We start from the raw sequence: 26508 nt of genomic DNA, 5'->3' as shown, positions 1-26508 counted from the left end.
CTGGACTATTCATGAGGGTGGGGAGTGGTTGCCAGGGCAGACAGATGGGGGACAGACTTATCTCAGAATCTCAAAACTTGATCCACTCTGGTGTTAGCATGGAGCTGAAATTCTGTAGTTACCAAGACCCAGCAGAACCCAATTAAACATGAAAAGTGGTTGACATGGTTGACTTGACAGATTAGGTGATGGTGTGAATAAGATGTATGGTTGAAAAACAGATGGAAATATGGAGGGACACATGGATGGAGAGGGCTGGATGAACAGGTGGGATGACAGTTCAATAAATTAATGAAGAAATGAATACCAGATGGGGGGTAGGATGATGAGTGGATGAATAGAGGTGAATAAATCAAGGCGTGTTGGTGAGACGATGGATTGGAAGACTGATGAACAGTTGCATGGATAGATGTAGAGATGGCGCAGTGGGTGAGATAAACGGATGATGACGGGACACACAAACTGGATAAACTGCTAAGAGAACGAATTTCTACTTGGAATAAAGCTTAACTTGGCTTTTCTGGATGGGCATCAAGCAGTGCATAAACCCTCTGAAATCACATGCCAATTTGTAATGGGTCCAGTTTCCAGTAATTATCAAAAAAGTGTGAAATTCCCCAAATTTTCAGAACCACCTAATTGTGTGACAGACCTTCATTCATTGTTATTTTCTGTTATTCCCCACTATCTCCAGAATGGAAAAAGAGACATAATCTCATAATATTAACAAAATATTAATGACATTCCCTTCCCAATCCCTGTTGAGTTAATCAAGGTAAGTAATAAGGACCATTTGCCAAACAGACCCCAGGAGGTGGAAAGCTGCAGAAGTTTTAGCCTTGTGTTCAGTGTCTGGACTTCCAAGTGAAGTTCTGAGTCTGTACCATTTGGCTGAAGTCCTTGCTTTTCAAGAAGTCCGATATCCTGGCTCACATGTGGAAAGGGGCATCAGGAGCCCCCTGGGCTCTACGAAGGCCCACAGAGTCCTGGGTGGAGGACAGCAGAGTAGGGTGGTTCAACCTGACCTGGGCCTTGGCTGGCCGCAGCCGCCCGCCCCCCCCAACATGGATGTTGACTGTGGTGGCGTAGCTGAGCTTCCTGGCCGGAGGCGGTGGGGGTTGGGGCTGGGGTGGTGGAGAAGGTGCCCGTGACGTGGGGGCAGAAGAGGACCAGGGGCCACAGGAGGCTAGGGGGGCCTCCACCCCAGGCCCTTGCCGCCGAGCTAGGCTCTGGCTGATGTATGAGGCTGCCAGGTATCTTGACAGAGCAGTTGCATTGGGGCCCAGGAGCTGACGGGTTGGGGGTGGGGGACTGTGGGGCGGAGTCAAGTCTGAAGACTCTGATCTGGCAACATGAGAGATCAAGTGACCTTCTGGTCTGGATAAGACCACAGTGGTTTGAATTGGGGCGGGTGACGGGCCTCGAGTGTCCCAAGAGCCTCCTTGCTCAGGCAGAGGTGTGGCAGCTGGAACATGGATGTCTGCGAGGCTCTTCTGCTCCAACAAAGGCGTAGGTTTTGGGACCTGGAGGTCTGTGAGGCTTTGCTGCTGAAGCAAAAGTACAGAAGTGGGACACTGGATATCTGGCAGGCCTCCCTGCTTGGGCAAAGACAGGAATGGTTGGACCCTTGTGTCCACGAGGTCTTGGGGCTGGGGCAAAGCTGTGGCAGCTGGAGCCTGAATGTCTGGGAGGTCCTGGGGCAAAGACAATGATGTGCTGGCTGGGGTCTGACAGTCTCGGTGGCCTCCACATACAGGCAAAGGTGAGGTATCCATAAGCTGAATGTCTGAGAGGTCATGTTCCAAGGGCATTAGGTTGTTGGCTGGGGTCTGATGGTCTAGGCTGCTTCCATGCAGAAGCAAAGGGTCTATGGCTTGGCCGCAGACAGTGGCTGGGGACCAAACATCCCTGGAAGCTCCCTGCTTAGTTAGTGGAATGTTGGCTGGGCTCTGGCGGTCTAGGTGGCCTTCTTGGTTGGGCATAGGACTGGTGGCTAAAACTGAGACATGAGAACAGCTTCCCTGTTTCGGCAAGGCTGGGATGGTTGGGACTTGCATATCCATCTCACATCCTTGCTGAGGAAGCAATGTGGTAGCTGGAAGCTGTGTATCCCTGTGGCCTCTATGCTCAGGCAAAGGAGTGGTAACCGGAATCTGCATTTCCAGGTGGCCTTCTTGATCATGTAGAGCTGTAACAGCCAGAACCTGGGCATGTGGAGGGCCTTCATGCTTGGGCAAAGGTGTGGTGGCTGGAATCCAGAGGCTTTGCTCAGGCAAAGTGGTAGCAGCTGGAATCTGGACGCCCTGATGGTCTTGTTCAGTCGAAGTGGAAACATCTAAACCCTGGCCACCCAGGCAACCTGCCTGCTTAGATAGGGGTGCCGCAGCTTGAACCCGGGCAGCAGGGCCCAGGGTGACAGATTCCTGGGCCATAGTCAATGGGAAGGCCAACTCACATACCAGCACATGTCCAAAGGCAGGCAGGGGTCCTGTATGCAAAGAGAGGATTGAGTCAGGACTGCAACCCCAATGGAGACACCTCTGCTGACGACATACCCGGACATTACCTGGCTCAACCTGCTCCTGGGGCAAGCAGGGGAACAGCTGGGGTTGGGCTAGAGCGCGTGGCCGGCGGCGGGGTGCATTGGCTGACGCCCGGGTCTCAGCCCGCTGCATCTGCTGGATCCGCTCACTGTAGAGCCGGGCCAACTCTCGCACGCGGGACGCAGCCCGATCTGCACTAGGAGCTCCAGCTTTCCCACTCTCACTGTTTCTACTCAGATCCGAATCTTCCAGAATCAGCAGCGGCTCTGGGAAACCTGGCCGGGCCAACTGCCCCTGCTCCAGAGCCTGCCAGGCGCTCCGGATTTCTGAGCAAGAGCGGAATTCCAGCTCATCTCGGGTGCCATCCTGGGGCTGGAAATCTGGAAATGATACCCCTTCTTCCTCTTCCTCCTCCTCTTGTCCTGCCTGGCAGCCTGAGGAGGGCTCTCCAAGTTCTCCAGAACTGCCTCCAAAGAGCAGTTCTCTCCTGGTGGCTAAAGCCTCTTCCGGCTCCTGCAGCCAGGAGTCACAGGGAAGGGTGGCAGCAGAGCTGGACAGACCAGGAATGTCGGGGACACTGGGTATGGATGGAAGGCAGGGCATTTCAAAAACATTGGAACTGTCAGAGAGACTGGGAAGGCGGGGAATTGGGGAAATTTCAGAAAGGCTGGAAATTTCAGGGAGGTTGGGCAGGGCAGGATTTTTGGTAAGGCCAGGAATGTCAGGAACTTCAGCTGCACTGGAACTTCCAAGTCCCTCTAGGATATGGAGTGGGGAAGGGCCCCGTTCGTCCATCTCCAGCTCTTCCTCCTCCTCTTCTGAAGAGTCCCGGCTGGACAGGGCTGGGAATGTAAAGCTTTCGCCGTCACCTGGCACCTGGGAGTCTCCTGGGAACTTGGGAATGTTGTGGGGCGGTGGCTGCAGTGAGCACTGGGAAGAGACCAAAGTCTCAGGGTGGGTTGACCACCCTGGGTCTGTCCCTGCCTGAGGGGAGAGCCCCAAGGATACAGTGACAGGATGCCTAGCTTACCCCTGCATCCTGGAGGCCTCTTTGGTTCAGCAGTTCCAGGATTTCTTCAGTGATCGACGTCCCAGAGGGATCCAGTGTGGGAGGTCCAGTGTCCTCCAAGTCCTCAGGGGGTCCAGAAGCTGGACCTGGTGACTGAGGCTCTAAGGGAGGGTAGAGCTCCCCCTCGCTGCCAGCATGCTAGGAAGAAGGAAAAGATGGAGGACAAGCACTGAGCGCCCTCAGCCCCTTCTTATTCAGACCCAGGAGTCTAGAACTCAAGCTCCCTCCTTCACGAGGCCCCAGAGTCTGGGTGCCCAGACCCATCCCAGGAGATCGCTTACCTTGAGTCTAGGCTTCCCTGGGAATGGAGAGATGAGAAAAAGAGTGAGATGTACAAATGACTGTTACTCCTTATGATTGAGCTACCCCATCACCCCTCCCCCGTGAAAACTAGGCACCCCATGCAAAGATACAGACAGACAGGGTTGGACCTGGCTGCGCAGTCACTTACTGTTCTGTGGAAACATGACATATGGGTCCTTCACTGGCTCTGGAGAGAGGACACACTGACGTCAGGGGCCCAGCTCCAACCCGATCCCTAGCTGACCTTTCAGTGGGGGGAACTCACCAGACTGTCTGCGCCCACGGCGGGCAGTGGGGGGGCCTGGAGACGGGGCTGTGGAAGAGGCAGATGAGAATCTCGTTATGAGCCCAGCCCCACACGTCTGGGAGAAGAGGGGGATGGCGGTACAACTCCTGAGTCCTGGGGGAGGAGGCAGGGGGTGCTGCTCAGGGTTCCATCTCCTTTACCTGTGTTCCTTCGTCCAGGGGTGAAACTTCTGGCGTCTTGAGGTTGGGGAGACCCAAGTGGGAGTGCCATGGGCTCTGGGATGGGCTTACTTTTAGGAGCACCTACGGGGAGAGATTTGGGGCTAATAATCTATGTTTCCTTGGAAGTAATGCCTCTACTTCCACACCTCCCAACCCAAGGACCCAACTCACAGTACAGGCTGTTTTCAAGGAGAACTTGTTTTGCCTGAAAGACACAAGGATAAGGGTTATGGGGCCAGTCTCTGAGCAACCCAGTCACAATCCCAATAATGGGTGCTGCTACATGAAAGGCACATTACATGCCTGCTAACAATTAATCCTCACAACAACCCTGTGAGGTTGATGCTATTATTCCTTCTGGTTAATAAACTGAGGTCAGAGAGGCGGCTCAAAGTCACAAAGCAGGGACATGGTGGAGCTGGGATTCAAACCTAGGCAGCCTACTCTGCAATTTAACAGTCATGTTCTAAAGAGAGTCCCCTGAACTCAGGGTCTTCCAGAACTGTTGGGGGGCAGGTGTCTCTAGCACTCTGACAGGAACTGCACCTTGGCCGGGATGGAGGCAGGGTGGTTCTCAAAGAAGAGGCGCTGGAGACAGTGAATCCACAGCTTCTTCTCTTCTTGGTTCTTGGCCTGGGGGTAGGTGGGGGTAGAGTCAGGAGTCAGGTTTGAGGTCTAGGGGCTGTGGGGAACCCCGCCCACCCAGCCCCACTCTGCTCACCTGGAGCAGGTGCCTGTGCTTGGGAATGGTCAGATCAGCCACCTTGAACCCTAGAGGGTCACGAGGACTCTCGCTCACACTCAGGTTGCAGCACTGGGTGGCAGAGCAGAGTGGGCGGCACTCAGAACCCTTGGACTCAGCACTGTGCCCCTCGTATGTGGGTCCCTGCATGGTTGTATGGGGGTACTCTTTCCCCCATTGACCCTCTACACCAGGCTGGGCTCTGCTCTCCCTCACCAGCCCTCTCTACCCTCATCTGGATTAAGATGGGTTTCCTCCTTAAGGACACTTGCCTGGTGGGCAAATCCACGTTCTTCCCCTCTGCATCCCGCTGGCCACACCTTATTGCACCTAGCCCCATCATCAGACTCACGAAAACGTGGCCTTTTTAAGTTAGGCTGCCCCGCTTTGCAGGCCCTGCCCCCAGCCACCCCTTCAGGTGTACAGGTATAGGTATACAGAACAAAGCCTGCAGATAACACTCCATCCCCATCCCCATCCCTGCACTCACAAAGATGTGACCTTTGTAGGTGTATTCCAGTCCCCGGCGCTTGGCCACAAGCAGCATCCGTGAGAAGAGAAAGAGCAGCCGCTCACCCCCTCGAAGTCGGGGACCGCCCCCTCCACCACCTCGGAATGAGCCTTCCAGCACCAGCTCCCCAAAAGCACTGAGCTCTGGGCCGGTCCAGCCGCCTAGCCGCCGCTGCACTTCCTGCCAGGGACCCCGCCAGGTGCACGGGACACAGAAACACACAGGTGTGCAGCAAACACAGGCCAACACAAGGGGGGTTAACAACCAGGCCATGCTATTCAATTCCACTCTCTGAGAGTATCTCTGAAGTACCGACCCCTCCCCTGAGAAGCCCGCATGGCCATTCCTCCCACCCAGCCCACCCTGGAGTCACCTGGAGGCGCGCAGCATGCTCCTGCTTGCGCTTCATGTCGTTGATGTACCAGGCAACCGCTGTCATGGACACGATGGCCTCCTCCACCATCTCGCGGCCCCCAGTGCCCGGGCCCTCTGCCCAGTGCTTGCCTAGCTCCTGCCAGGCAGCAACCAGGCCCCCAGGGAAGGGAACAGAAACAGAGCAAGAATAATGACAGGACACACAGAGAGGAATATAAAGGCAGAGGCAGAGAAAGGAGACCCAGAGAGAACAGAGACAAACAGGAAGAGTGAGAAAACGGAATCAGCTGATGCCAGGTCCCATTGCCAGCAAGACCCTATGCCAAGCACTAACCCAGTCTGTAGGAACCAAATGCCTCCCCAGGCCTCTCTCAGCTTGTACCAGATGTACCACCAGGTGGTCCATGGACAGGACCTGGCCCCTCACCAAGCAAGCAACCCCTCAAGGGCCACAGCAAACCTGTAGCAACAGATGGTACTTGAGGATGCGCTGAACAGGTTTCAGCAGGAAGCTCTGCAGGGGCAGCGAGTGGTGGAGCTGGGCCTGGCGCTCCTGCAGCCAAAGGGCCGCTGGTGGAGACAGCGAGAGCTCCCGGAGCAGGGCCAGGGAGCTGGGGGCACAGCACAAGTCAGAGGGGCCGGCAGCTCTGGTGGGCAGGGCTGGGAGGGGTCAGGGGCTGGCAGGGGTTGGGGCAGATTAGGGAGTTCAGTTACTGTCATGGTCTGGCAGGGGTTGGAGCTGAATGAGTCGGATAGAGGGAGGTTGGGTGGCACATCAGCCCGTGGGCACGACCGGGGGCCCCTCACCTTGGGTAGTTCATGCAGTACAATGTGTAGATGTCAAAATCCTCACTCTGCGGGTGACAGGGGAGTCAGGGAGACCTCAGATTCTCCATGACTCCCCTTGCACAGTACTGCTCCCCACTTACCCAGGTGCCAGCCCCCAACTCACCCTCTGTACAAAGCACTCCGCAATGCCCCCTGCACTGCTGCTGCCCTCCAGCTCCTCTAGGAGCTCGCTGTAGGGAGAGGAAAGGGTGAGGGACCACCCTGCCCCCAGTGCCCCAAGGGGAGGACTACAGGAGGCTGGGTGGGGGCTTGGTGGCCTCCAGGATCTCTCTAGGGGATGTCATATCCAGAGGAAGTCCTCTGATCCCTACACGGAACATCACAACCTGCTCAGACTTCCTTGGGCTGTGTCACATTCCTCAGCCTAAAATTTTGTCATAACTGACCTGAGTCTGGGTGTCTCATGTCACAGCCCAGGGAGAGCAGTGTCATAACCTTCAGAGATATGAGGATCTTAAGATCCTATTGTGATCCTGAGATCTTGTCATGACGCTTGGACCTCCTGTAATAATCTCATGATCTTGTCAAGACACTCAAGTGTCCTGATTCTTGGAGTTCAGTGTCCTTCTCACCGGGGACCATCCATCCTAGTTTGTCTAGGACTGAGGGGTTCCCAGACCACACATACTCGCACTGTCATGATCTCCTGGCCCCACCTCAGCCTTGGATTCATCATGGTCCCAAGTCTGACAAAGTGTTGAGTGAGACCCATTCCAATGCCTGGCCCTGTCCTCCTATTTGGACTTGGACCTCATCTGGATCCTCAGGGTCTGTCCCCTCACTCCACCACTCTGGGTCCTCCCTCCCTATCACTACCCCTGCCTAGTGTCTGGACACCCCATGGACGAGCCTGGACCAGGCCCTGTGGGGCTCTAAACTTTGGGTTAGGACCTAGCCCTCCTCCCCCTGCCCATCAGCCAGCACCCCTGCCCATCCCACCCACTCCTGACCTGCTAAACTCATAGATGTCCTCGATGTTTGCAAATAGTGTGCCAACTTGCTCCGTACTCAGCCCCAGGACCCTGCCATCCAGCAGGGGGCCCAGGTAGTCCTGTGGGGAAGACTGGGGTTATGGGGGCAGAGGGGTTGGCCTGGGTCCCCACTGTGCTCAGGTGCCCTCTTGCCTCACCTCTACAATGCTGCGGAGGTCCCGGACATAGGCCCGCTCTGTCTCCACGATCTCACGGGCCACACGCTCCAGCCTCGAGGGTTTCACAGAACCAGGGGTTCCCACAGGTGACAAATGCAGGCGAATGGGGGGTCCTGGAAGGGGCTCTGGCCTGGAGGCTGAGCAGGCAGGGGTGGGCCCTGGGGCCAGGTCCCCCTCAGAGCCCACTGTGCTCAGGGATGTGGAGCTCCCAGAACCTCGTGGGGAGGCCATGGCAGGGTTTGCAGAAACTGCTGGGGATGTGGAGCAGGAGGTCAGGGGATGTCCCCAACTGAATGAAGAGAGTGCTTTCAGCCCCCATACTCACCCACACTCAGTATCTTTCCCAAGGCTCCCTTCTCCTCTTCCTACTGTGCTGCCTTGGTCCAGTCCTGTCCTCTCCCATCAGGATCCTCTCTGGGCTTCTGGCCTCTACTTCTCTAATCCACCTCCATATGTCAGCCTAGGATATCTTTATTAATTTGCCTGTCTGATCTTGCCACTCCTGTGGGTATAATCCCTTCACGCCCTCAGGGTAAAGTCCAAACTCCTCAAGTCCAAAGAGCCTGTGCAAAGTGGCCATTAGAGACCTTTCCAGTATGTTCTCACGCCACTTCTTATACTCCAGACTCCAATCACACTCAGCTTCTTTCAGTTACTTAAATAAGCAGTCTCCTCTTACCTCTGGGTCTTTGCATATACCGGTCCTTCTGTGGAATACTCTTCCCCGCCTTTCCCAACTCATTCCTTCTCTTTCTATTCTCAGTTATTCATATGTATTTTTTTAAATTTCTTATTCTAATTCTCATCTGAGAAAAAATATTTTATTTTATTTTTTTTTTTTTTTTAAGACAGAAGAAGGGAGAGAGAAACATTGATTGGTGGCCTCTGGTAAGCGCCTGAACCCAGTATTGTACCCACCCAGTCCAGGGATTGAACGTCAGTTACCAGACCAGGCTCTAACAAACTGAGCCACATGGGTCAGGGCTCTATTCTCAGTTTAGATGTTCCCTCCTCCAGAAAGCCTCCCCTGACCTCCCAGAGCAGGCTCCCAGAGCCCCCTGGGCTTTCTCAATCCCAACTGTGACCACTCTGCTCTGAGACATCCCCCTGGACTGTCACTGTCTAGGAATGGGCCCATCTCCCCCACCAGACTTGGAGCTCTGTACAGGCAGAGCTGGTACTGGCTTGGTCACCCTGTGTTGCCAGAGGGGGCTGCACAGTGTCCTGAATAAAGGAATGAATGTCCAGCAGGCCCCGCCCCTCCCTTGCATGCTCACCTCTCTGAGCCTCACACACAGTTGTGCAGTCACACACTTCACCTCTGAGGCGGGGACCAAGGCGAGGGCTGGGTTTGGACAGGCTCAGTCCACGGGCTCCCTCTGGCATGGCTGAGTGGCTCAACGGCTTCTGCAGAAAGACCCCCTTTTCAGATATTAGGACCACGTAGGCCTCCCTGCCGCCAACGCTCACAGATTGGGGGCTGAGAATTAGGGGTGTGGTCTAAATCCAGACAGGGCCCCTAAGAATAGTAATTCATGGGGTAGGCTGAGTCAAAGTGATAGAAGGAGGGGGACAAGAAAAGATAACATCAAAAAAAGGATGAAAAGGTTGAGACAAAGAAGAGTGGAGAAATTAACAGAGTCGCTGAAGCTAGGAGTCTGGTCGGTCTGGGGCCGGAGGCTCAGGGATCCTGGGAACGGCTGGGCTCCGGCTGAAGCCGAGGGTTGGGGCAGGGCTGGGAAAAGCCGTGGGCGGGAGGCCGCGGGGTCCCAGGGGAGGGCGGAGGAGGCTGGCGGACCGGATGCCAGGGTCCTGCAGACGGCTCCCTCCCCCACCGAGAGTTGTGAGACGGGGCGCTGGCCCTGAGCCCTCGATTTCCCCTCCGGCCAGTCCCTCCGCGACCGGCTCTCGCTCCCTATCGCCTTCCTACACTCCGCGGGCCCCGAACTCCCGCCGGCGCCTCCGCTCGCCCCCACCGGCACGCCCCCTCATTGTTCAGCGGCAGCAGCGCCGCCCCCCTCCCCCAGCCGATCGGGGCCTCTCGCCTCCCTCCTCACCTCCCCGGGAGTCTCCAGCCCGAACTGAGGCAGTCCAGCTACTATTCGACACTTAGCATGGTCCCCGGGCAGGCGCAGAGCCGACTCCTGGGTCCCTAGGTCTCTGCAAGTCAGGGGCGAAAACTTGGGGCTCTCGGACCCCAGAATACGAAGTCTCTTGGAAAATGGGGTGCAGCGGTCCGAATTTCTTGGTTCTGTAAATGCAGAATGCTGGAAGCCTGACTCTTCAGTCTCAGATAAGGATGCTGGGGGCCCAAATCCTGAGACTTCTAGATATGGTCGTGGGCGGCCCGGATTCCTGAGTTTTCCTAACTTAGGAGCAGGAATTAAACCACCTCCAGGCGGGAATGCAGGGGAGTCCCAAATTCCTGGGTCCCTTTGAAGTGGTGGGCGCTTCTGCCCAAAACAAACTGGTTGGGGCGCTAGACGTCCATATCACGAGTTACTCCTGGGAACCCCTGAACTGTGTCTCCGGTCTGAGATCCTAAATTCTTCAAACCGGGGTGCAAGGAGTCGCCCTCCAGGGTCGCGAGGGCTTAATGTCCCGGACTCCCGGCTCCTCCAGGAGAAGGCGCAGGGCCCCTGGATATCTGGGGTCTTCTAGCCTGCACGCGGAAGCCTGTGCTTCGGGGTCTCTCAAGGCGCGGTGCAGACTCGGGAAGCCGGAGCCCGTAACTCTGCAGGATGGGTGGCACGGGGCTAAAGCAGCGGCAGTGTCAGAGCCACTTCTGCGGCGGGAGAGTCTGGTCTCAGCTGTGAGACTGGGGGCGGTTGACTGGGGCTTCCCCCTCCCCCTAGCCGCCTGGGCTCACATCCTGTTCCCGCCCGAGGTGGGGGAGGAGCCGCCTTCCGGCCGGCCAGCCATGGAAGGGTTAAAACCTTCCTCTTTGTGATCTGAATATTCATGAGAAGGCGAGTCCCAGGCAGGCTTCACTCCCACATTCCAAGGGGCTCGCGGACGTTTTCCCTTTTTCAGCAAAGGCCTTCGAGGCGTGAGAATCCGGAAGTGGTCACGCATTTTTTCCTATTGTCCAACCAAAATACTTCTATTTGCATATACAATATAAAACAGAACTGTCCAGGGAGGTCACGTGGCCAAGAACAACTGAAGGACCCCACGACAAGAGGGTGCGGCCGGAGCTCCAGTGGCGCAATCGGTTAGCGCGCGGTACTTATACGACAGTGCGTAGCGAAGCGATGCCGAGGTTGTGAGTTCGATCCTCACCTGGAGCAGTTTTAATTTTCCCTCACCAGCTTTTATAAAACTTAAAACATTTTACGAATCAACCAAAAAATATGCACCACTTCAAGGAATGAACATTTTGATTTTCGGGCTGGGACGACTCCAGGGACTGACGACCGTCGGTTATGAAGTCTTCTGTATCGTGGGGAGCAGCCATTTTTATCCTGGCCGCCAGAGGGTGGTATCGCTTCTTAAATGCCTGCACATTTCATTGGACCTGCAAATCTCAGTTTAAGACTTGTGCATCTGTACCAGGCTGTGGGTTCTCCGCAAACCATATTTATGGCACTGCGTCCTTCTCTGTCTTTAATTTTTTCCAGTTTCACTGAGGTATAATTGCAATATAATACTGTACGGTAGTAGTCCAAGGTGTACAAATAATGGTTTATGTGAAATAATTTTCACAATAAGTTTTGTCAACACCAGTCATCTCACATAGTTACCTTTTTTTTTCTTCTCGTGTGTCTTGGAGTTTTAACTCTCCCTCCGCATATCTGAATCGATTTTTTTTCAACAAATACTGAACATCCACTATGTGACCAGTTGCTGTTTTTGGTTTAGGTATCAAGGGATACTATTGCAGTGAACAAGACAAAGTCCCTCTCTCTGAGGATTTAACTTTCTAGTATATTTTGTATGTTAGGTGGTGATAAGTGTCATTGAAAAAGTAGAGCAAGATAAGGAGGGTAGTGGAACTGGAGGTGGGGTATGGGTTGCAATAAGAGTAGTCAGGGACTTCGCACTGAGGAAACATTTGAGCAGAGAATTGAAAGAGGGGAGTGAGTGATTGGGATACCTGGGGGAGTATTCCAGGCAGAGGGCACAGCCGGCACAAAGGCCCTGGGGCTGAAGGATGTCAGATATATTTATTGGTGGAGCAGCTAGCAAGACAGTGTGGCTAGAGCAAGATTGACCAAAGAGAGAGTCTGTCCATGTAAGCTGGTAAGAATTTAGGACTTTGGCTTTTATGTCGTCTGACTCAGGTTTCATGACAGGGTCCCTTTGGTTGTCTAGTGTGGCAGTGAGAGACTGAGGGTAGACGTTCACACAGAAATTGATGGAGATAGAACCAGGGTAAAGGCCAGAGGAGGAAGTGAACCAAAGAGGACTGCTGTTAGACTGGGGTGTGGGTTTGACAGCGGAGCCAAGGGGACTCCCAGGTGTTTGGCATTGACAGCTGCTGGTAGGTGCCTTTTTTTTTTTTAATTTTTTTTTTTTTTTTGAGAAGGGGCAGAACATCCGTTCTTGGTAAAGGAAGGACCAGAGATATCTGTTTCTGGTTCTTTCAGTGTCTGCAAATGTCTCTGCAAGGTTTGCTCTTTCTCTCTGCCTCCCCAATGTCTTTAGGTCTCTGCGTTTCTATCATTCCACCTTCTTTTCCTATGTATAGGGGGCCAGAGCCCTTTCCCACAATAGGGGCAGTTTCCAGGAAGAGAAAATCAGAAGGCCTGCCCATGGGCAAGGGGAGAGGGCAAAGGAGGGGTTGAGAGGGCACCGAGGCAGGCGGGGAAGAGGAGAGGGAGAAAGCTGGCCCCGGGTAATGGGATGGAGGAGGACTGAGGGAGCAGAAGGGCGGGGTGGGAAGGTGGAACCCAGGAAAGAACGGAGAGCGAGGGCAGGGAGGCAGGAGAAAGGGAGAGGAGGAGGGGAACTGGAAGGAAAGAAAAAACGAAGTAAGGGACAAGGGGCTACGGGCTGAAAGGAAAAGATATTGAAAGGGGAAGAGGAGAGAAGTAGAGGGAGAGGGGAGGATTGGAGAGGCTGAGGGAAGACGCGAGGGGAGGGAGGGATGGAGCAGGCGGGTAAAAAGGTGGAACTGAGAGCGAGGAGAGGAGGGGTGAGGGGTAGGAAGAGAACAGAGGGAAGTGGGGGAAGGGGAGAGGAAAAAGGTTGGTAAAGAAGGAAGAGGGATCGAGAGGGAGGAGGCTCGGGTGGAAGGGGGCGGGGCGAGGGCACTGACGCGAAGCGGCTTCCGGGCTCCCCGCCCCAGGGTGGGGCTGGCCTCATCTTTCCTTCTTTGGTCCGAGGACGGAGCTGTCCGGGCCCCGCCCCCACGAGCTTGTGACCCACACACCCGGGCCTCCCGCTTCGCCGGCGAAAGGCTAAGATCCCGCAAGCCTTGACTTATCAACTCCCGACTGGTCGAGAGGGAGTCTTTCCGAAGGTCTAGGGTCCCGGAAAGGCGGAAGCTACAACTCCGCCGTTCATGTAACGCATTGAGATACCAGCGCTTAGAATTCAGTGTCAGGGAGACTAACACTGAGATTCCAAAATGTTGTGTCCACCTAAGAAACGTCTAAACCTGTGAGAATTCTTACGTTTACTTGCGCCAAACTGACAATTGACAGGAAGCAAAATCTCAACCGATTGAGAAAATGCTCCAGAGAATGGCAGATTTGTACCTTATTTTATGCAGTACAGTCAAAGGAGGAGATGTAAAATGGGTTACAAGAAATCCATTGGGAGGCAGGAGAAAGCAAAGCCGGGAAATGTCTTGAGATTGGATAAAAAGTAAAATGAAGAGACAGATACTTCTTTTACATTGGTGGGTACAAGACAGTTAATATTTACAGCACATAAAGATGGTATGTGGGAGAATAAGGTAACAATGAGGTGTTTTGTGGTCTCGTTCTGGTGGGATACCGTGACCTGAGGACGTCTGGAAAAAGGGGATTACTCTCACGTTGTAGATGCAAAAAGACAATAGACAGGCTCAGTCAAGGCAAAGATTGACTTTAGTCAAGAAACATACCTACCATGACTCACTTTTAGCTACAAAGTTTTAAGACTATCCTATGGGGTTACTTTTAGGTTTCTGAGTTTTATCAGGCTTGCCATGCAGGCCTCCCCCGAGCTTGTCAAGGTTAGGATGTGCCCCCTTTTCATACACAGTTGTGATGCCAGAATCCTGAGACTTTAAAGCTGCCTCTCCCAAGACTGCAAGAGCCTGAACCCCACAGCCCCTCAGGTCCCGGAAGACCGGGTGGTGGGCCCCCAGGACATCCGGGCTGACGCGCCCCCGCCCGGCCTGGGCCAGCGCCCCAGCACATTCCGTCCTCCCTGCACCGCCCCACCCTCCCCATTCTGCCCGCGGGGACGGAAACAACCCGTTCGTGCCTGCGCCCCGCCGACACGGGTCAAAGAGCCCGAGAAGACAGGAGCGTCTGCCTCTCCCGGTTCCTACCGGGTGACCTCACCTGGCCCCGCCCTCAGGTGAACGCCGGGGCCCGGTGACATCACTTCCTGCCAGGTAAGCGCCCCAGGCTGCTCTGCTCTGAAAGGTTTGGAGTAGCTACAGATCAACTATCCCCGCTTCAAAAAAGGGCCACACCATCCTCCCTACTCCTCACTGCCTCTAGATCGCAGAAAAGCCAGGATTCGAGTTTACACACAGATGCCTTTTATTTAAAAATTCCAAAAACAAAAATAAATTTTAATAATATATATTAATATATTATAGCATACTTATAATAATTATTCCATCGTTTCCAATATTACAAAAAAGAGGAAGAACAATACAAGGGAAGCAGACGACCCAATATATATAAATACTATAAAATCTATTAGAATAAATAAGGTCGTCATAAATAAAGAGCCCAATGGCTGGGGGAGGGGGTGGCAAAGACTTTGGCTACTTGCTTTTCGAGGGTAATTTGAGCACCAGGATTGACCCTTAAGGGGAGACTCCAGTCACCAGAACCTCAGGGGTCTACAAAAAATGGGGAGGGGGCAGTAGGGGATTATTATTCACAGCATTGGGAAGGGGAGAGGTGGAGTGGAGAGGGTTTATTTAGGCATACTGCCACCCTCAAATTTGCTACATCTTTTAAAAGAGAGACTCCAGAATACACTCCTTCCTCTATCACCATGAACACCCGAACTTGCACACTGGGGACCTGCTCCAGCACGGGGTCGGGGGAGTGGATTAATGCATTTTGGAAGGCAGTGGGGCTACTTGATTAAGAGCCCTTCAGTTCCCCACAGCCCCAGGGCTCCTGTGGAGCCCACAGCACAAGAGAGAATGGCCCCCTTGAGATCCAGCTGATCTGTACTGGGCAGGCACTTGTCACTCGGACACCGAGATGCGATTGAAGATGGGGAGTCGCCGAGGGGCTGTAGGTGGCTGGGGTGGCCCAAAAACCCCCGCCTCAAAGACGGGTGAGTCGGAGCCTCCCAGGCTGCTGCCGCTGCTGGCATATTCATCGGGATCAGATCCCAGGGAGTGTGCAGAGGGGCTCCGAGCCAGGCCACCCACAGGTCCCCAGACGCTGCTGGGGGTGGCCCTTCGGCAGGAAGGGCAACAGGCTGGTGTGGGGTCCCTTCGGGCCACAGGTGTCCCAGGCGCAGCAGAGAAGGCAGAGGGTGAAAGTGGAAGGTCCCCAGGTGGTGGTGGTGGTGGGGAGCTGGAGGGCGAGAAGGAGCATGAAGACAGAGAAGGGCCTGCCAGGCCTGCTGGTGGTGGTGAGGATCGGCGACCGGAGGGCAGGCCTGAGAAACTGATGCTCTGGCGCAGCATATGAGGGTGGCCAGGAGCGGCCTGGTCCTCATTTGGGTTGTGGATGAAGTGGCAGCGTGAACCGTAGGGGCAGCGGCCCTGGAGATAGAACTTGTGGCAGAGCTCCGTCTTGTACTTGGGGTGGCGACTGGCCTGGCGCAGCTCGCCCAGGCCATGGGCAAACTGGCACTTAGCCCCATAGCGACAGCGCCCGCTCTCTGAGAAAGTCCGACAGAGCTCAGTCTTGTATCGGGATGAAGTGGTGGGGGTTGCACTAGGAGAGGGCGACAGCTCAGTACCTGGGCGGGGAACCAGGGGTGCGAAGCCTGGGGGTGGAGGCACCCAACCACAGCTTCGACCCTCCACTAGGCTGGTGGAACGGCTGGGCAGGCGGGTAGCAACCCCAGCTGGGCTGGAGTCTGATGAACTGAGGCTCCAGAGTCCTGAGGAGGCCCAGCCAGGACTGGACTCAGTATCTCCATGGTCAGATGGCAGGTCGGGGCTCAGCGACAGGAGGCTCTGTGGGAACGGGGACTGGTTAAGACACGGAAAATGCTGGGTGACGCCCCTTCCCAGCTGCAGGGCACCTAAGAGCTTGCCAATCCGGTTTGTGGGCTCATGGTCTGAGCTCCACCCGCCGGCAGAAACCCAAGGGTTCTGGATCGCAGGGATCCGGAATTGGAAACTCTTGAGTTTTTTCGGGATGATGCCCACCTCGAGGAACCTAGGAATCCCGGCTCCCCAACTCGGGGTACACCACCTTCCACCAATTTTGAGCCTCTGGGCCTCTCGGGATCTGACCCTGAGCATCGCGTTCTCCAGTTTCACAACTGGAGGATCGGCAAAGTTAACCTATAAGTCCGATCTCTTCGGTTTTTGAGTCCAACTAGAATCTTCTTTTGGGTCAGGAAGTGAAGACAGAATTGCCTTCCCCTCACCCCAAAGCCCCAGAACCACCTCCGCGCAAAACCGCACCCTCAGCAACTACTGGGGAGAAGCCAGGTGTGGGGCCATTTCCGCCTCCAGATAGCCCTAGTCTGAAAAAACTCCTCCAGCTTTCCATCTCTAAGGGCCACTCTATCCATATTTGGGCTGATACCCAAAAGTCGCGGGGTCCATTTTTCACCTCCAGGGAGTAACACTGGTCTGAGAAGGGAGACAGGTTCCCGGGCCGGAGCGAGCAGCGCTAAGTAGCTCCAGTTTGAGTAGGGAGCCGTGGGTCCCGGGCCGGAGTTTGCGGCGCCAGAGAGCCCTAGTTTGAGAATGGAGTCAGCCAGGCATGGAAGACCCCAGGGTACAGGTCTGCGGGGACTCACCTCGTAGATGGCAGTGAGATCCATGGCGGCGCGGAGAGCCGATTTGCTGAGAACCAGAGGAAAAGTGGGAACGCAGAGGACTAGCTGCGTCTGGCTGGAGGAGCCGGTGGTTTTATAGACCAATGGGGCGGGGACCAGGAGGGGCGGGCCCCGGGTGGGCGGGGCCTGGAGGGATGCTTCCCGGACGCGCGCCCCCCAAGCAGCCTGCCAGGCCTGGGACTGGTCCTCTTCCGCTCGGCCCCCGGCCCGGATGCGCCAGAGCTGTGCCCACGGGCGGCCGCGACCCGGCGAGGAGTGCGTGGGGTGGGGGTATCAGCCCAGCTTTCAAGGCTGAAGACTGAGGCTCCGGGAAGGGAACTGGGACGCGGAAAGAGCAAGAGACCTAGAAATGGAGAGACGCAGAGAAAAACACACAGAACAGGAGGGTGGCTAGACACACGCAGGTAGTGGCATACGAAGAGAGGGAAAGATAGGTGAAGATACAGTCCCAGAAACAAATTCAGAGCGAGAAGCTAGAGAGAAGGTTACATAAACAAAAAAAGGGAGAAACAAACACCCTCAAGACAGAAATCAACAGGAGCAAAACAGGAGACCAACAGGCCTGGCAGAGAATTCTCTTGTGAGACCTGCACGCCTGTCTTGGTCTCACTCTCAAACAGCCCAGATCCAGAGACCTTGACCTTCCCCACCCCCACTCGCAAGGGTGGGGTCCTTGATACTTGACAAGACTGGAAAGGGGCCTCCTTTGCCCATTTCAGAGCAGCTGTAGCCTCTCACCTTCACGCAGATAGTGGCATTTCTGATGGCTTAATCTGGGTTAGGCCATCGTATGAAAGTGCTTTACATACGTTAACTCAAGGAGGGTTATTGTGCTCATTTTACGCAAGAGGAAACCCAGGAATAGAGGCCAAGTTACTCTCCCAGTTGTTTAGTAAATGGCAGCAGCCTAATACCAAGGGTGTTAAATCACGTTGAGTTTGCCTTCTGAGAAAACTCAAGATTGGGAAGGGGGATGTTTTATTGTGGTGTCGGGTTGCCTTGATTAAAAGCTGTTTTGAGAAATGTGTTATCCTCAACTGATCGGTCGGACGGGTCTCATAAAGCGGGTATGCCTTGAGGGAATTTTAAACTTGCTGGGATCACTCTTTACATTCGCAAGTTAGTTAGTCAAAGGGTTGCCTTGCGTGAGACCTTTAAGATCCGAGAAGAAAATTCGTTTCTTAAGGGGGTCTTGGTGAGCTGGCTGATCTGAGTGAAAATATGGGGGCAGATATTGCCACAGAGTGCAGTTATAATGGTGCAAAGTTCATTCTTGCAGGCTGTGACTGCGGGCTTGTATTGAGGTGGGGAGATTGGGCCAGGCATGCGGACCCACCTCGTCGTACAGAGCTCAGGGAAATCCCTGGTGCGGCGCCTTCTGGGGCCGAGGGGCCTTCCCGGCCAGTCCCGTGAGCTGGGCGGCTGCGGGCAGCTCTGGCACGGTTGCAGCCTCCTTGCTTGCCCGTGACTCACTTGTAAGGGGCGGGGGAAGGGGGCTTCCTGGAAGCCGTGACGAGGAGGCTCAGCCCGGACGCCCAGGTTCCTCTCATGTAACTAGGGCTTCTGTCTCCTATAAACAGAGGCTCGAGGACAACGGGGAAAAGGGTGAAAGGGGAGGTGTCTGGCACCCGCCTCCGGCTAGGCTCCAAATTCCTGTGCTGCTAGTGGGACGAAGGCGGCGGGAAAGCGGGAGGTGGGGGGCACCCTGGGGTCCCCGGAGCCGTCTTGGCTTTGGCCATGATCCTGGAGGAGGGATTCCAGTTTCGATTCCCTGGAGATAGGGAGCATTTCCCATCCCTGAGTCAGGCCGACCCCCTCCTCTCTTCCATGTGCTGAGTCATCAGCCTGAGAACCTAGACGCTAGGGATAGGGCGACTTTGAAAGAGGCTGGAGGCGGCGGGGGGGGGGGGGCAGGACCACCCACCCACCGAAACACAGGTGGGACCAGAAGCCCGGGCCTCGGCCCCTCCTTGCTCAGTTCTAGGGGCCCAGGTCTCCCAGCCATCTCCACGCTCAGACCTAAGAGAGGGGGCCCCCAACCTCCTCCTTCGTCAGACCCTAGAGTCCGAACCCTCCGCCCCTCTTCCCTCCGATTTAGCAGCCCGGCTCCCATCCCCTCCTCCAATCTTGTCCTGGCCTCAGAACGTCCCAGCCCAGGAGGAAGTTGAGGGCAGGGCTCCTCCCCACTCCCCACGTAGCCAGCGGGAAAATCCGTGGCCCCAGCGGCGGCCGGGAATCCCCTCTGGAATGACGGTGGAGAAGGGGATGGCCGGGGTACCCCGCGGGGCGAGGGGGGGTAGGTCCTGGGCGGGCGGGAGGAGGGGGAAAGGGGCGGAAACCAAAGAGGCTAAAAATACAGCGAGCACTTCCGGCCTAGGGGGAGGGGAACGGAGAGAAGAGTTTCCAGAAAAACAAGCGGGGACGGGAAACGCGGGGGTGTGAGAGCCGGAGCGGGTGCGCGGGCGAGCAGGGCCGTGTATTCACGGCACGTGTGCCCGGGCCGGGTGTGTGTGTCTGGCGGGATTGACTGGGCATGAGCGGGTGGAGTGGGCGTTGGGGAACTGCGTGGGGCCACTGGTTGTGTGTATGTGTGTGTGTGACGCTGTGTGAAGGTGTGTGCCCTGGCATGACTGGGTGAGACCTGTATCTTCCAATCCCACTTGACATACCAGTGAATAAATGTTAAACCGCGTGACTATACCGTGTTTAACCATCTTGGGGTGGGTGTGGGATTATGTATTCAACCCTGTCTTCGAGGTGACATTCACGAGAATGTGTGACTTACATACCCACATGCACGCTTGTGTGTAGCTCTGAACCACTGTGGGATCTGGAATGACTGTGTGTCGCTCGAGGGAAACTAGTGAAGGTATGACTACACTCTTGGGCGATAATCTGTGCACACACACCTCAAAGTAGAGTGTGTAAGTATCTGTGAGATTATAGGCGGCTGTGGCTGTGTGCAAGGCCCCTGCAGTTCAGTGTTTGTGGTGAATAGTGTTGTGTCCTTATTTGGGGGCTGTTGCTGAGAACATGCAAGGCCACTGTCTGGATGCAGTTCCTCTGTGACCCAGTCACAAGATAGTGAAACTGGTGAACTTTGGTTCCTGACGTCTAAAGCCCAAATGATGGGGAGGGCAGCTGGCGCACATCCCGCCTTATGTCGCTGTTCCTGGAGGCCTCTGTGGGCAGACTGACACGCACAGGCACACACACTGGCACCTGGGAAACCTTATCTTTCTCTAGCCAAGGATGATTTTGATAATGTTGAGCTGAGGGCAGGGCTGAGTCAGGCTGTGATGGGCAAAGTCTTCGATGGGGTGAAAGATAGATAGCAGGTTAAGTGGTGGTTAGAGGGCTGTTTATATTCGCATGGTTGAATTGTCCCTTTAGTCTGTTGGGCTTATGCTGAGACCCTGGGGACACTGATCATAGGATGGTAGGTTATGCTATTCTCTTCTGGGTGGGGTGACGTAAATCTCTGTGTTCCCTGATGTTTTGCCATGTTGTTGTGCATCGCCTGTACAACTTTCCCTGAAGTGTGTGGTTGTGTGCCGGGCTGTACAATCTCTCCCTCTGGATGGAATGATCTAGTAAAGATCTAAACCATGGTCCTCCATAACGTGCCTTGACTTCTATCCCAGCCCCTTCACTGTGTCCAGGCCTCCACATTGTTCTATAAATACACCATCACGTTCCTGCCTCAGGGCCTTTGCACTTGCCATTCCTTCTCCCTAGAACACTCTTGCCCCCAAAGTCCACATGACTTACTCCACTTCAAGTAAGTCTTCTCAGTGAGGCCTTCATATCCTGCCAAGGATTTAAAAATTACAAAGAAATCTTGCTATCTATTTAACAAATAAATAACATGTAACATCTATTTACAAATCATAATAACAAATACCCATGAACCACTACCCAACCCAAGTTTTCAAACTTTGTTTCTTGTATTTGTGCTCCATTTATTCCTAAGCACCTTTTTTTCTATTAAAAATCTTAATTAAAAAAATTTTTTTTGAGGGAGGGAGAGTGAAACATCAATGTGAGAAACATTGATCAGCAACCTAGGTATGTGCTCTGACTGGGAATTGAACCTTGTAACCTTTTGGTGTATAGGATGATGCTCCAATCCACCTGACTGGGGTTATCTTCACTTTTCTGCTCTATTTTTCTTCTCAGAAGTTCTATTTGATATACTATTGACCCTTTTATTGTGCAGATCCACTTATATGTGGATTTTTTTCAATATATATTCTAGGTATTTTTTCTTCCTTATGATTTTCTTAATAACAGTTTCTTGTGTTTACCTTATAGGGCCAGCTGTATGTCAGTCTTTTGAGTGTGTGTGCCTATGGTCTGACACATCTCCACTAGTACCTGCCATGGACTCCACATCTGGAAGCTGGTGGGGAAAGTGCATTTTTGGTTGCACATAGATAACTGCATCATATTAGGTGGGAATATGATTTTGTTCTTGTATTTAATATAGAGATGTATATGGGTGCCAAACTGACATGGGCTAGATTACCATGGTCAGTTTTACATGTCAACTTGGCTAGGCTCCAGTCCCCAGTTATTCATACACTAATCTAGATGATGCTATTGAAGGTATTTTGTAGATGTGATTAAATCCTAATCAATTCACTTTAAGTAAAGCAGACTACCCTAGATGATCTGGAGTCAGGTGAGGGAGCTGATTCAGTCAAGTATATGGGCAGAGATGTGCTTCCCTGAGGAAGAAATTCTACCTGTGAACAGCAGCTTCAGCTAGTGACCCAGAGGTCTGCTGCCTTTCCAGAGGGCCTGTCCTATTTGTCTGATACACACCACTCACACCCACATGGCTGGCCATTTCCCAGGACTCCAGTGTGAGGACTTGGGCTTTGGGTGAATCATGGGTCTCCATGGTCCTGGGATTTCCTTGCAGATGTGGGGTCCAGCATAGGAGGCCTCTGGGTGGTGACTTGGGAATCAGGGCACATAAGGTATTGGGTGGGGCAGTCCCCTGACCAGGTTGAGTCACTTGAGCCTTTCACACCCACCAGCTGGGCCTGGGCAGGTAGCTCCACCCTGCACTTGCCCAGGCCTGAAGGCCATGGCTGAGCTCCCTAAAACTCAACTCTCAGAGATGTGCAGAGCTTAGTGGGGCACTCCCTCCCTGAAGCCCCCTCCCCAAGGTCTGCTTCCCGGAGCTGGGGCCCAGGCGCCTGGGTTCTTCCCCAGGCTGATGATTCACCCTTTCTGGAGCCTTTTCACTTCTCTTTTGGGGCTAAAAATATAGGGACCCAGGCATCTAGCTGGGCCAGGCTTCACCACGGATTGCACAATACCCCCAGTTTAAGTGCTGCTGACGCAGGCCCTGGGTATGGGTGGGGGCCTGAATTGCTCCCCAACTGGGCATGCTGAGGTCAGGGCTTAGACCCCTTTACTTCCCCTTTCCTGGACCAAGGATACTGGGGGCTGGGCTGACATGGGAGGTGCCTGGGATCTCTGAGCCAGGCTGTAGCCCCTGGAAAAGAAGCTCCCTGTCCCTAGCCTTAGGTATCCCAGGGGTTTTGGCTCCCAGAATCTGTTCTCTTTCATAGACACAGAGTCCCAGTGAGGAGCTGGGGGCAGAAGACAGCAAAGGAGACTGAGAGAAGGTGAGAGACAGGGAGACATAGGACCACAGAGGCAGAGAGACACATGGACAAAAAGAGGGTGAATGAGAGAGACAATAGACGTGTAGTAGAGACACACAAGGGAACAGCTAGAAAAGGAGCAGACACAGAAACCATGATCATACTGGGACAGAATCAGGGAAGGATAGAGGTAGAGGAGCCCAGTTAGGGATTCACACCCAGGGCAGGTAGTGGAAGTGCCCCAGAAAGAGGTCCTCCACAGGCACAGTCCAAAGTCCACCCTCCCTAGGGAAGGCAGCAGGCAGACTACAGAGTTGCTCCCTGCCCCCCACTTCCCAGTGCACTCCCTGCCGGCCTCTGCTGCCCCCTGCTGGTGGCCACCCAAAAGCTCAGGCGGGAAGAAAAGTCAGAGACAAAGCTGCTTTGAGATCACTCTTTATTCCCTCCCCGTCCCTCTCCCCCACAGCCTGCCCCACTCCCAGCCCTACCATCTCACAGGGCACCCCCAGGGCCTGTTGGTGGTGCAGGAGTCTTCCCAGTGACCTTGTTGGCACAGTCCAGCAGAGCAGTATGAATATCCTTGGCACAGGCAATCTGGGCTTTGATGACAGCCAGGTATTGAGGGTAGGGCAGACTGTCAGGCTGTACTGCATCTGGCTTGGTGGCTGTGGGCACCAGCGTGGGAGAGTGCTTGGCACTGTCGCAACTCTGTGATAGGCACTCATGTGCCAGGCGCTGTGGACAGGCAGGCAAGGTGCAGCATCAGCCTCACTCCGGGTACTCCACACCCTGACCCAAGAGCCAGACTGGGGGAGCCTGCCTGGCCTCTGGACTCCTTCTACGTACTTAAATCTCCCCAAGCCTTAAATATGGCAGTTCCCATGGCCCATCTCCTCCTCTCATTCTCATGCCTTCTTGGGGTTGTCTCATCCCAACAGACCACTCAGTGCCCACCTCCGCACTGATGACAGTACATGTGTCTCCAGCCTCCCCTGAAATTTCAGAGCTCTCACACTCCCCTTGCTAAACCGCTCCCCTTCCCGGGTCCCTGTCTATGGGATGGCCCTATCATTCTGACTAGAGCCCTGGGCCTCATCCTGGAGGCCCCTCCTCCAGCAACCTGTCAGTTCCATGGTCTCTCCTACGTGCCTTTTCCCATTTCCTCAGGGCCCTACCTTGGTGGAGCCTTGCCCATTGAATCCTGCCACAGCTGTCTCCTTGAACTCCCAGCCTCTACTCTTGGCCACTTTAACCCATCCCTCACTTGGAAGCCAGAGGACAATTCTTACAAAAGCAATGGGTCCATGTTCTTCCCTGCTTGAAACCCTGGATGGCTTCCCAGCCCTCTCCGGGCTATATAAGAAATTCAGCAACCTTGTAGCAACACCCCACCCCCCTTCCTTCCTTCAGGCCATACTTTGTTTTCTTTTCTCCTAAACTCTAAGGGTCCTCCTGAGACTTGCAACCAGGGTAGCAGTAGGCTTTAAAGAGTCTCTTTTTGCCTCCATAACTTTCCTTCCTGGGTTTAGGCAGCCCAGTCAAGGCTTACTCTCACTTCTGTGATCTTGCCTCTTCTATCCTCAGCCCTTCCTTTGATTTTGCTCTAATAAATTTTGCCTCTAGCACTTAAAAAAAAATTCAACAAGCCCCAATGCCAAGTACACCTCAGGCAGACTGTATTTCATAACATTCCTAAAGGGAACTTAAAGCAGAAGCTGTTCCTTTGGGTTGGAATACCTTTCTACCACTACCAGGATCTCAGACTCCAAGTTTTCCTTCAAAACCTCTTTCAAAATAATAATGACAATGATGACACAACAGAAACAGCTCAAAGGCAGAGGCTGGTGGTCCATCTGATTTCAGATGCTGTACTTTTAACCACTTGCACTCCTCTCCCTCTTCCATTTTTGTTCCTGCTTCGGCTCCAAAGTGCTCTTTACCAACAGCCTTCCCTGAGCCAATCTCTCCCAAGCACCGCCCTAGGTAGGGTCAGATGCCTTCTCTTTTCCACAGCTCCTTGAGTTTTCCTCATTTTAATCCTGACTTCTCTAACTGTGCCCCCACCCCCATCTGAGTCCTGACCTCTGAGGCCTGGGCTTCTCCCATCACAGCTCTTAGCACTCTCAGCCATCATTGTTTGGCAATGTATGTCATCCCACTGAACTGGAAGCTCTGTGACAGCAAAGATCAGGGCAACACTGTTATCTCCAATATCAGTTGAAACAAGTCTAACCCGCAGGAGGTGCTCAGTGTCTGTGTGTTGATTGACTGTATGAGGATGCCTGAAGACTCAGGGACTGAATCAGGGTTGTGGTCACCCAGTGTCTAGGAGGCCCCTTACCAGACAGAGCTCCAGCTGGTCACAGAGTGCGTAGAATTCCTCCAGACACTTGTCGAAGCGCTGTATGGGTCCATCACTGCTCTTTCTATAAACCAGGAGAACGAGACTGAGGAATGGATTTCCAATCTCTGGTACATCAGTGACTAGGAAACCAGGTTAAGACCCGGGAGTCCTGAAGCGAGGACTAGGGGAGTGGTCGATGTAGAAGAGACAGAAAGAGCAAGGCTGGGAGCTAGGGAACCCGGACTGAAAACAAGAGGAAAGGAGTATGGGTGGCCGGGGTTTGGGGAATGCATTTCTAATAATAGTGTGGACATAAGAGGACATGCTGGGAAACGGGACTACACTCACTGTCCGTTGTCAATGTTAGTGTTCTGAATCAAGTTCTGGGCTGCAACCTTCATCAAAGTCTGGTTAAAAAAAAAAATAAAAAGATGCGGGAGATGGAGAAACAGAAGGGGACACTTTTGGTAGTCTACGTTCTTGCTTAAGATCCAATAAATTTCAGGCTTCCTCTTCATTTGACACCTCTCCTCCTGTAGTTCCAGAGTAACCCCCGCTTCCATTCCTCTACAGCAATAACCACCTGTATTTTTCTAGCGGCCCGCTCTCACCTGGGGTTTTCGCCAGTGACCTCCAGGCATACCTTAAGAGTCCTCTCTCACCTACCACTCACAAGCAGAATCTCTCTGTACGAGCCGTCCTTTCCTCAGGCTTTAACGACCAGAACCCGGTTTCTCTTTTAAACTCCCTCCCAGTCGAGTTCCGGCCAATCCCAGACTCAACATCGCACTGCTCCCACGAAGACCAAGTCTAACTCCGTTTTCCTGCCTAACGCTCCTTTTGCTCCCTCCCTGCCGAAGGATCCCTTCCGTCTGTCCCCTTTGGGTCAGCCAAACCCCGCTAGTTTCCAGAAGGTCCCGGCGAATCACCTGAAGACTTTCCTTCAGCTGTGGGATGAGCATTTTATAGCGCTGCACAGGATCGAAGTCCTGTTGCTGTTGTTGCAAAAGCCCGCTCTGGGCAGACCCCGCCAGTTGTGTCGGTGCTTGCGGTTGCTGCTGGGTACCCGGGCCACCAGCAGAACCTGGACCCGAAACACCAGCAGCGGAGGAAGCCGCAGAAACCTGCTGCTGGGATGCAGCCATTTTCCTCACTTAGCGCGCCGGAAGTACGTTACCAAGTGCGTCTCTCAAGGTTTCTTTTCAGCGTCTTCATCCCTAGGCCCAGGTTGCTGGTTAGCTCCACTCAAACAATTCAGCCAATGGGAGGAAAGAAGGCACCCTCCTCTCCAATACTGGATTCTCAAATCCGACGCCCAGGCTGAGGTATCTATTCACCAATCACAAAAGGCTCTTCTCTCGTTTCTCCCCTTGTTACCAGCCA

At 54.0% G+C, this 26508-nt stretch overlaps 3 protein-coding genes and 1 non-coding gene across 8 annotated transcripts; 1 reads left to right on the top strand and 3 right to left on the bottom strand.

Annotated features, from left to right (window-relative positions):
- Positions 1–715: 715 nt before the first annotated feature.
- Positions 716–10893, bottom strand: PLEKHG2 (pleckstrin homology and RhoGEF domain containing G2). 5 transcript variants are annotated; one of them, XM_090259546.1, is made up of 19 exons: positions 10068–10893; positions 9288–9432; positions 7990–8261; positions 7811–7911; positions 6964–7030; positions 6819–6865; positions 6472–6622; positions 6010–6147; positions 5616–5816; positions 5105–5197; positions 4930–5016; positions 4555–4588; positions 4363–4464; positions 4181–4228; positions 4064–4102; positions 3894–3910; positions 3574–3750; positions 2567–3473; positions 716–2488 (listed from the first exon to the last, which is right to left on the bottom strand). In XM_090259546.1, the coding sequence occupies exons 2-19, from the start codon at positions 9394–9396 to the stop codon at positions 930–932; spliced, it is 4149 nt and encodes a 1382-aa protein (XP_090115672.1). In that variant the 5' UTR covers positions 9397–9432; positions 10068–10893; the 3' UTR covers positions 716–929. The 5 variants fall into 5 exon arrangements, with proteins under 5 accessions (XP_090115672.1, XP_090115674.1, XP_090115673.1 ...); XM_090259548.1 differs by having other exon boundaries at positions 7990–8258; XM_090259547.1 differs by having other exon boundaries at positions 9288–9417.
- Positions 10894–11206: 313 nt separating this feature from the next.
- TRNAI-UAU (transfer RNA isoleucine (anticodon UAU)) lies at positions 11207–11300 on the top strand. The gene is made up of 2 exons: positions 11207–11244; positions 11265–11300. It is a non-coding gene; the product is annotated as a tRNA-Ile (tRNA).
- A 3393-nt stretch (positions 11301–14693) lies between these two features.
- Positions 14694–17218, bottom strand: ZFP36 (ZFP36 zinc finger CCCH-type). The gene is made up of 2 exons (XM_090260572.1): positions 17122–17218; positions 14694–16324 (listed from the first exon to the last, which is right to left on the bottom strand). The coding sequence occupies exons 1-2, from the start codon at positions 17143–17145 to the stop codon at positions 15377–15379; spliced, it is 972 nt and encodes a 323-aa protein (XP_090116698.1). The 5' UTR covers positions 17146–17218; the 3' UTR covers positions 14694–15376.
- Positions 17219–23200: 5982 nt separating this feature from the next.
- On the bottom strand, positions 23201–26400 carry MED29 (mediator complex subunit 29). Its single transcript, XM_090261227.1, has 4 exons — positions 26055–26400; positions 25474–25532; positions 25123–25207; positions 23201–23516 (listed from the first exon to the last, which is right to left on the bottom strand). The coding sequence occupies exons 1-4, from the start codon at positions 26268–26270 to the stop codon at positions 23274–23276; spliced, it is 603 nt and encodes a 200-aa protein (XP_090117353.1). The 5' UTR covers positions 26271–26400; the 3' UTR covers positions 23201–23273.
- Between the last annotated feature and the right edge of the window lie 108 nt (positions 26401–26508).

This window comes from Furipterus horrens, unplaced genomic scaffold (genome assembly GCF_987537825.1).
Source record: "Furipterus horrens unplaced genomic scaffold, mFurHor1.1.pri manual_scaffold_13, whole genome shotgun sequence".
Lineage (NCBI taxonomy): Eukaryota > Metazoa > Chordata > Mammalia > Chiroptera > Furipteridae > Furipterus > Furipterus horrens.
The sequence above is the reverse complement of the archived record's forward strand: the minus strand, read 5'-3'. Positions and strand labels throughout refer to the sequence as shown.

Coding starts and splice junctions, on each gene's coding strand:
- PLEKHG2 (XM_090259546.1), bottom strand. CDS start 9,396: ATGCCAGAGGGAGCCCGTGGACTGAGCCTGTCCAAACCCAGCCCTCGC. Junction 5,017..5,104: donor AGCACAGGCACCTGCTCCAG/GTGAGCAGAGTG, acceptor ACCTACCCCCAG/GCCAAGAACCAAGAAGAGAA. Junction 4,589..4,929: donor CTGCCTCCATCCCGGCCAAG/GTGCAGTTCCTG, acceptor TGTGTCTTTCAG/GCAAAACAAGTTCTCCTTGA.
- ZFP36 (XM_090260572.1), bottom strand. CDS start 17,145: ATGGATCTCACTGCCATCTACGAG. Junction 16,325..17,121: donor ATCTCACTGCCATCTACGAG/GTGAGTCCCCGC, acceptor CCGTTCCCACAG/AGCCTCCTGTCGCTGAGCCC.
- MED29 (XM_090261227.1), bottom strand. CDS start 26,270: ATGGCTGCATCCCAGCAGCAGGTTTCTGCGGCTTCCTCCGCTGCTGGT. Junction 25,533..26,054: donor AGCTGAAGGAAAGTCTTCAG/GTGATTCGCCGG, acceptor TTTTTTAACCAG/ACTTTGATGAAGGTTGCAGC. Junction 23,517..25,122: donor ACCAGCTGGAGCTCTGTCTG/GTAAGGGGCCTC, acceptor GCCTGTCCACAG/CGCCTGGCACATGAGTGCCT.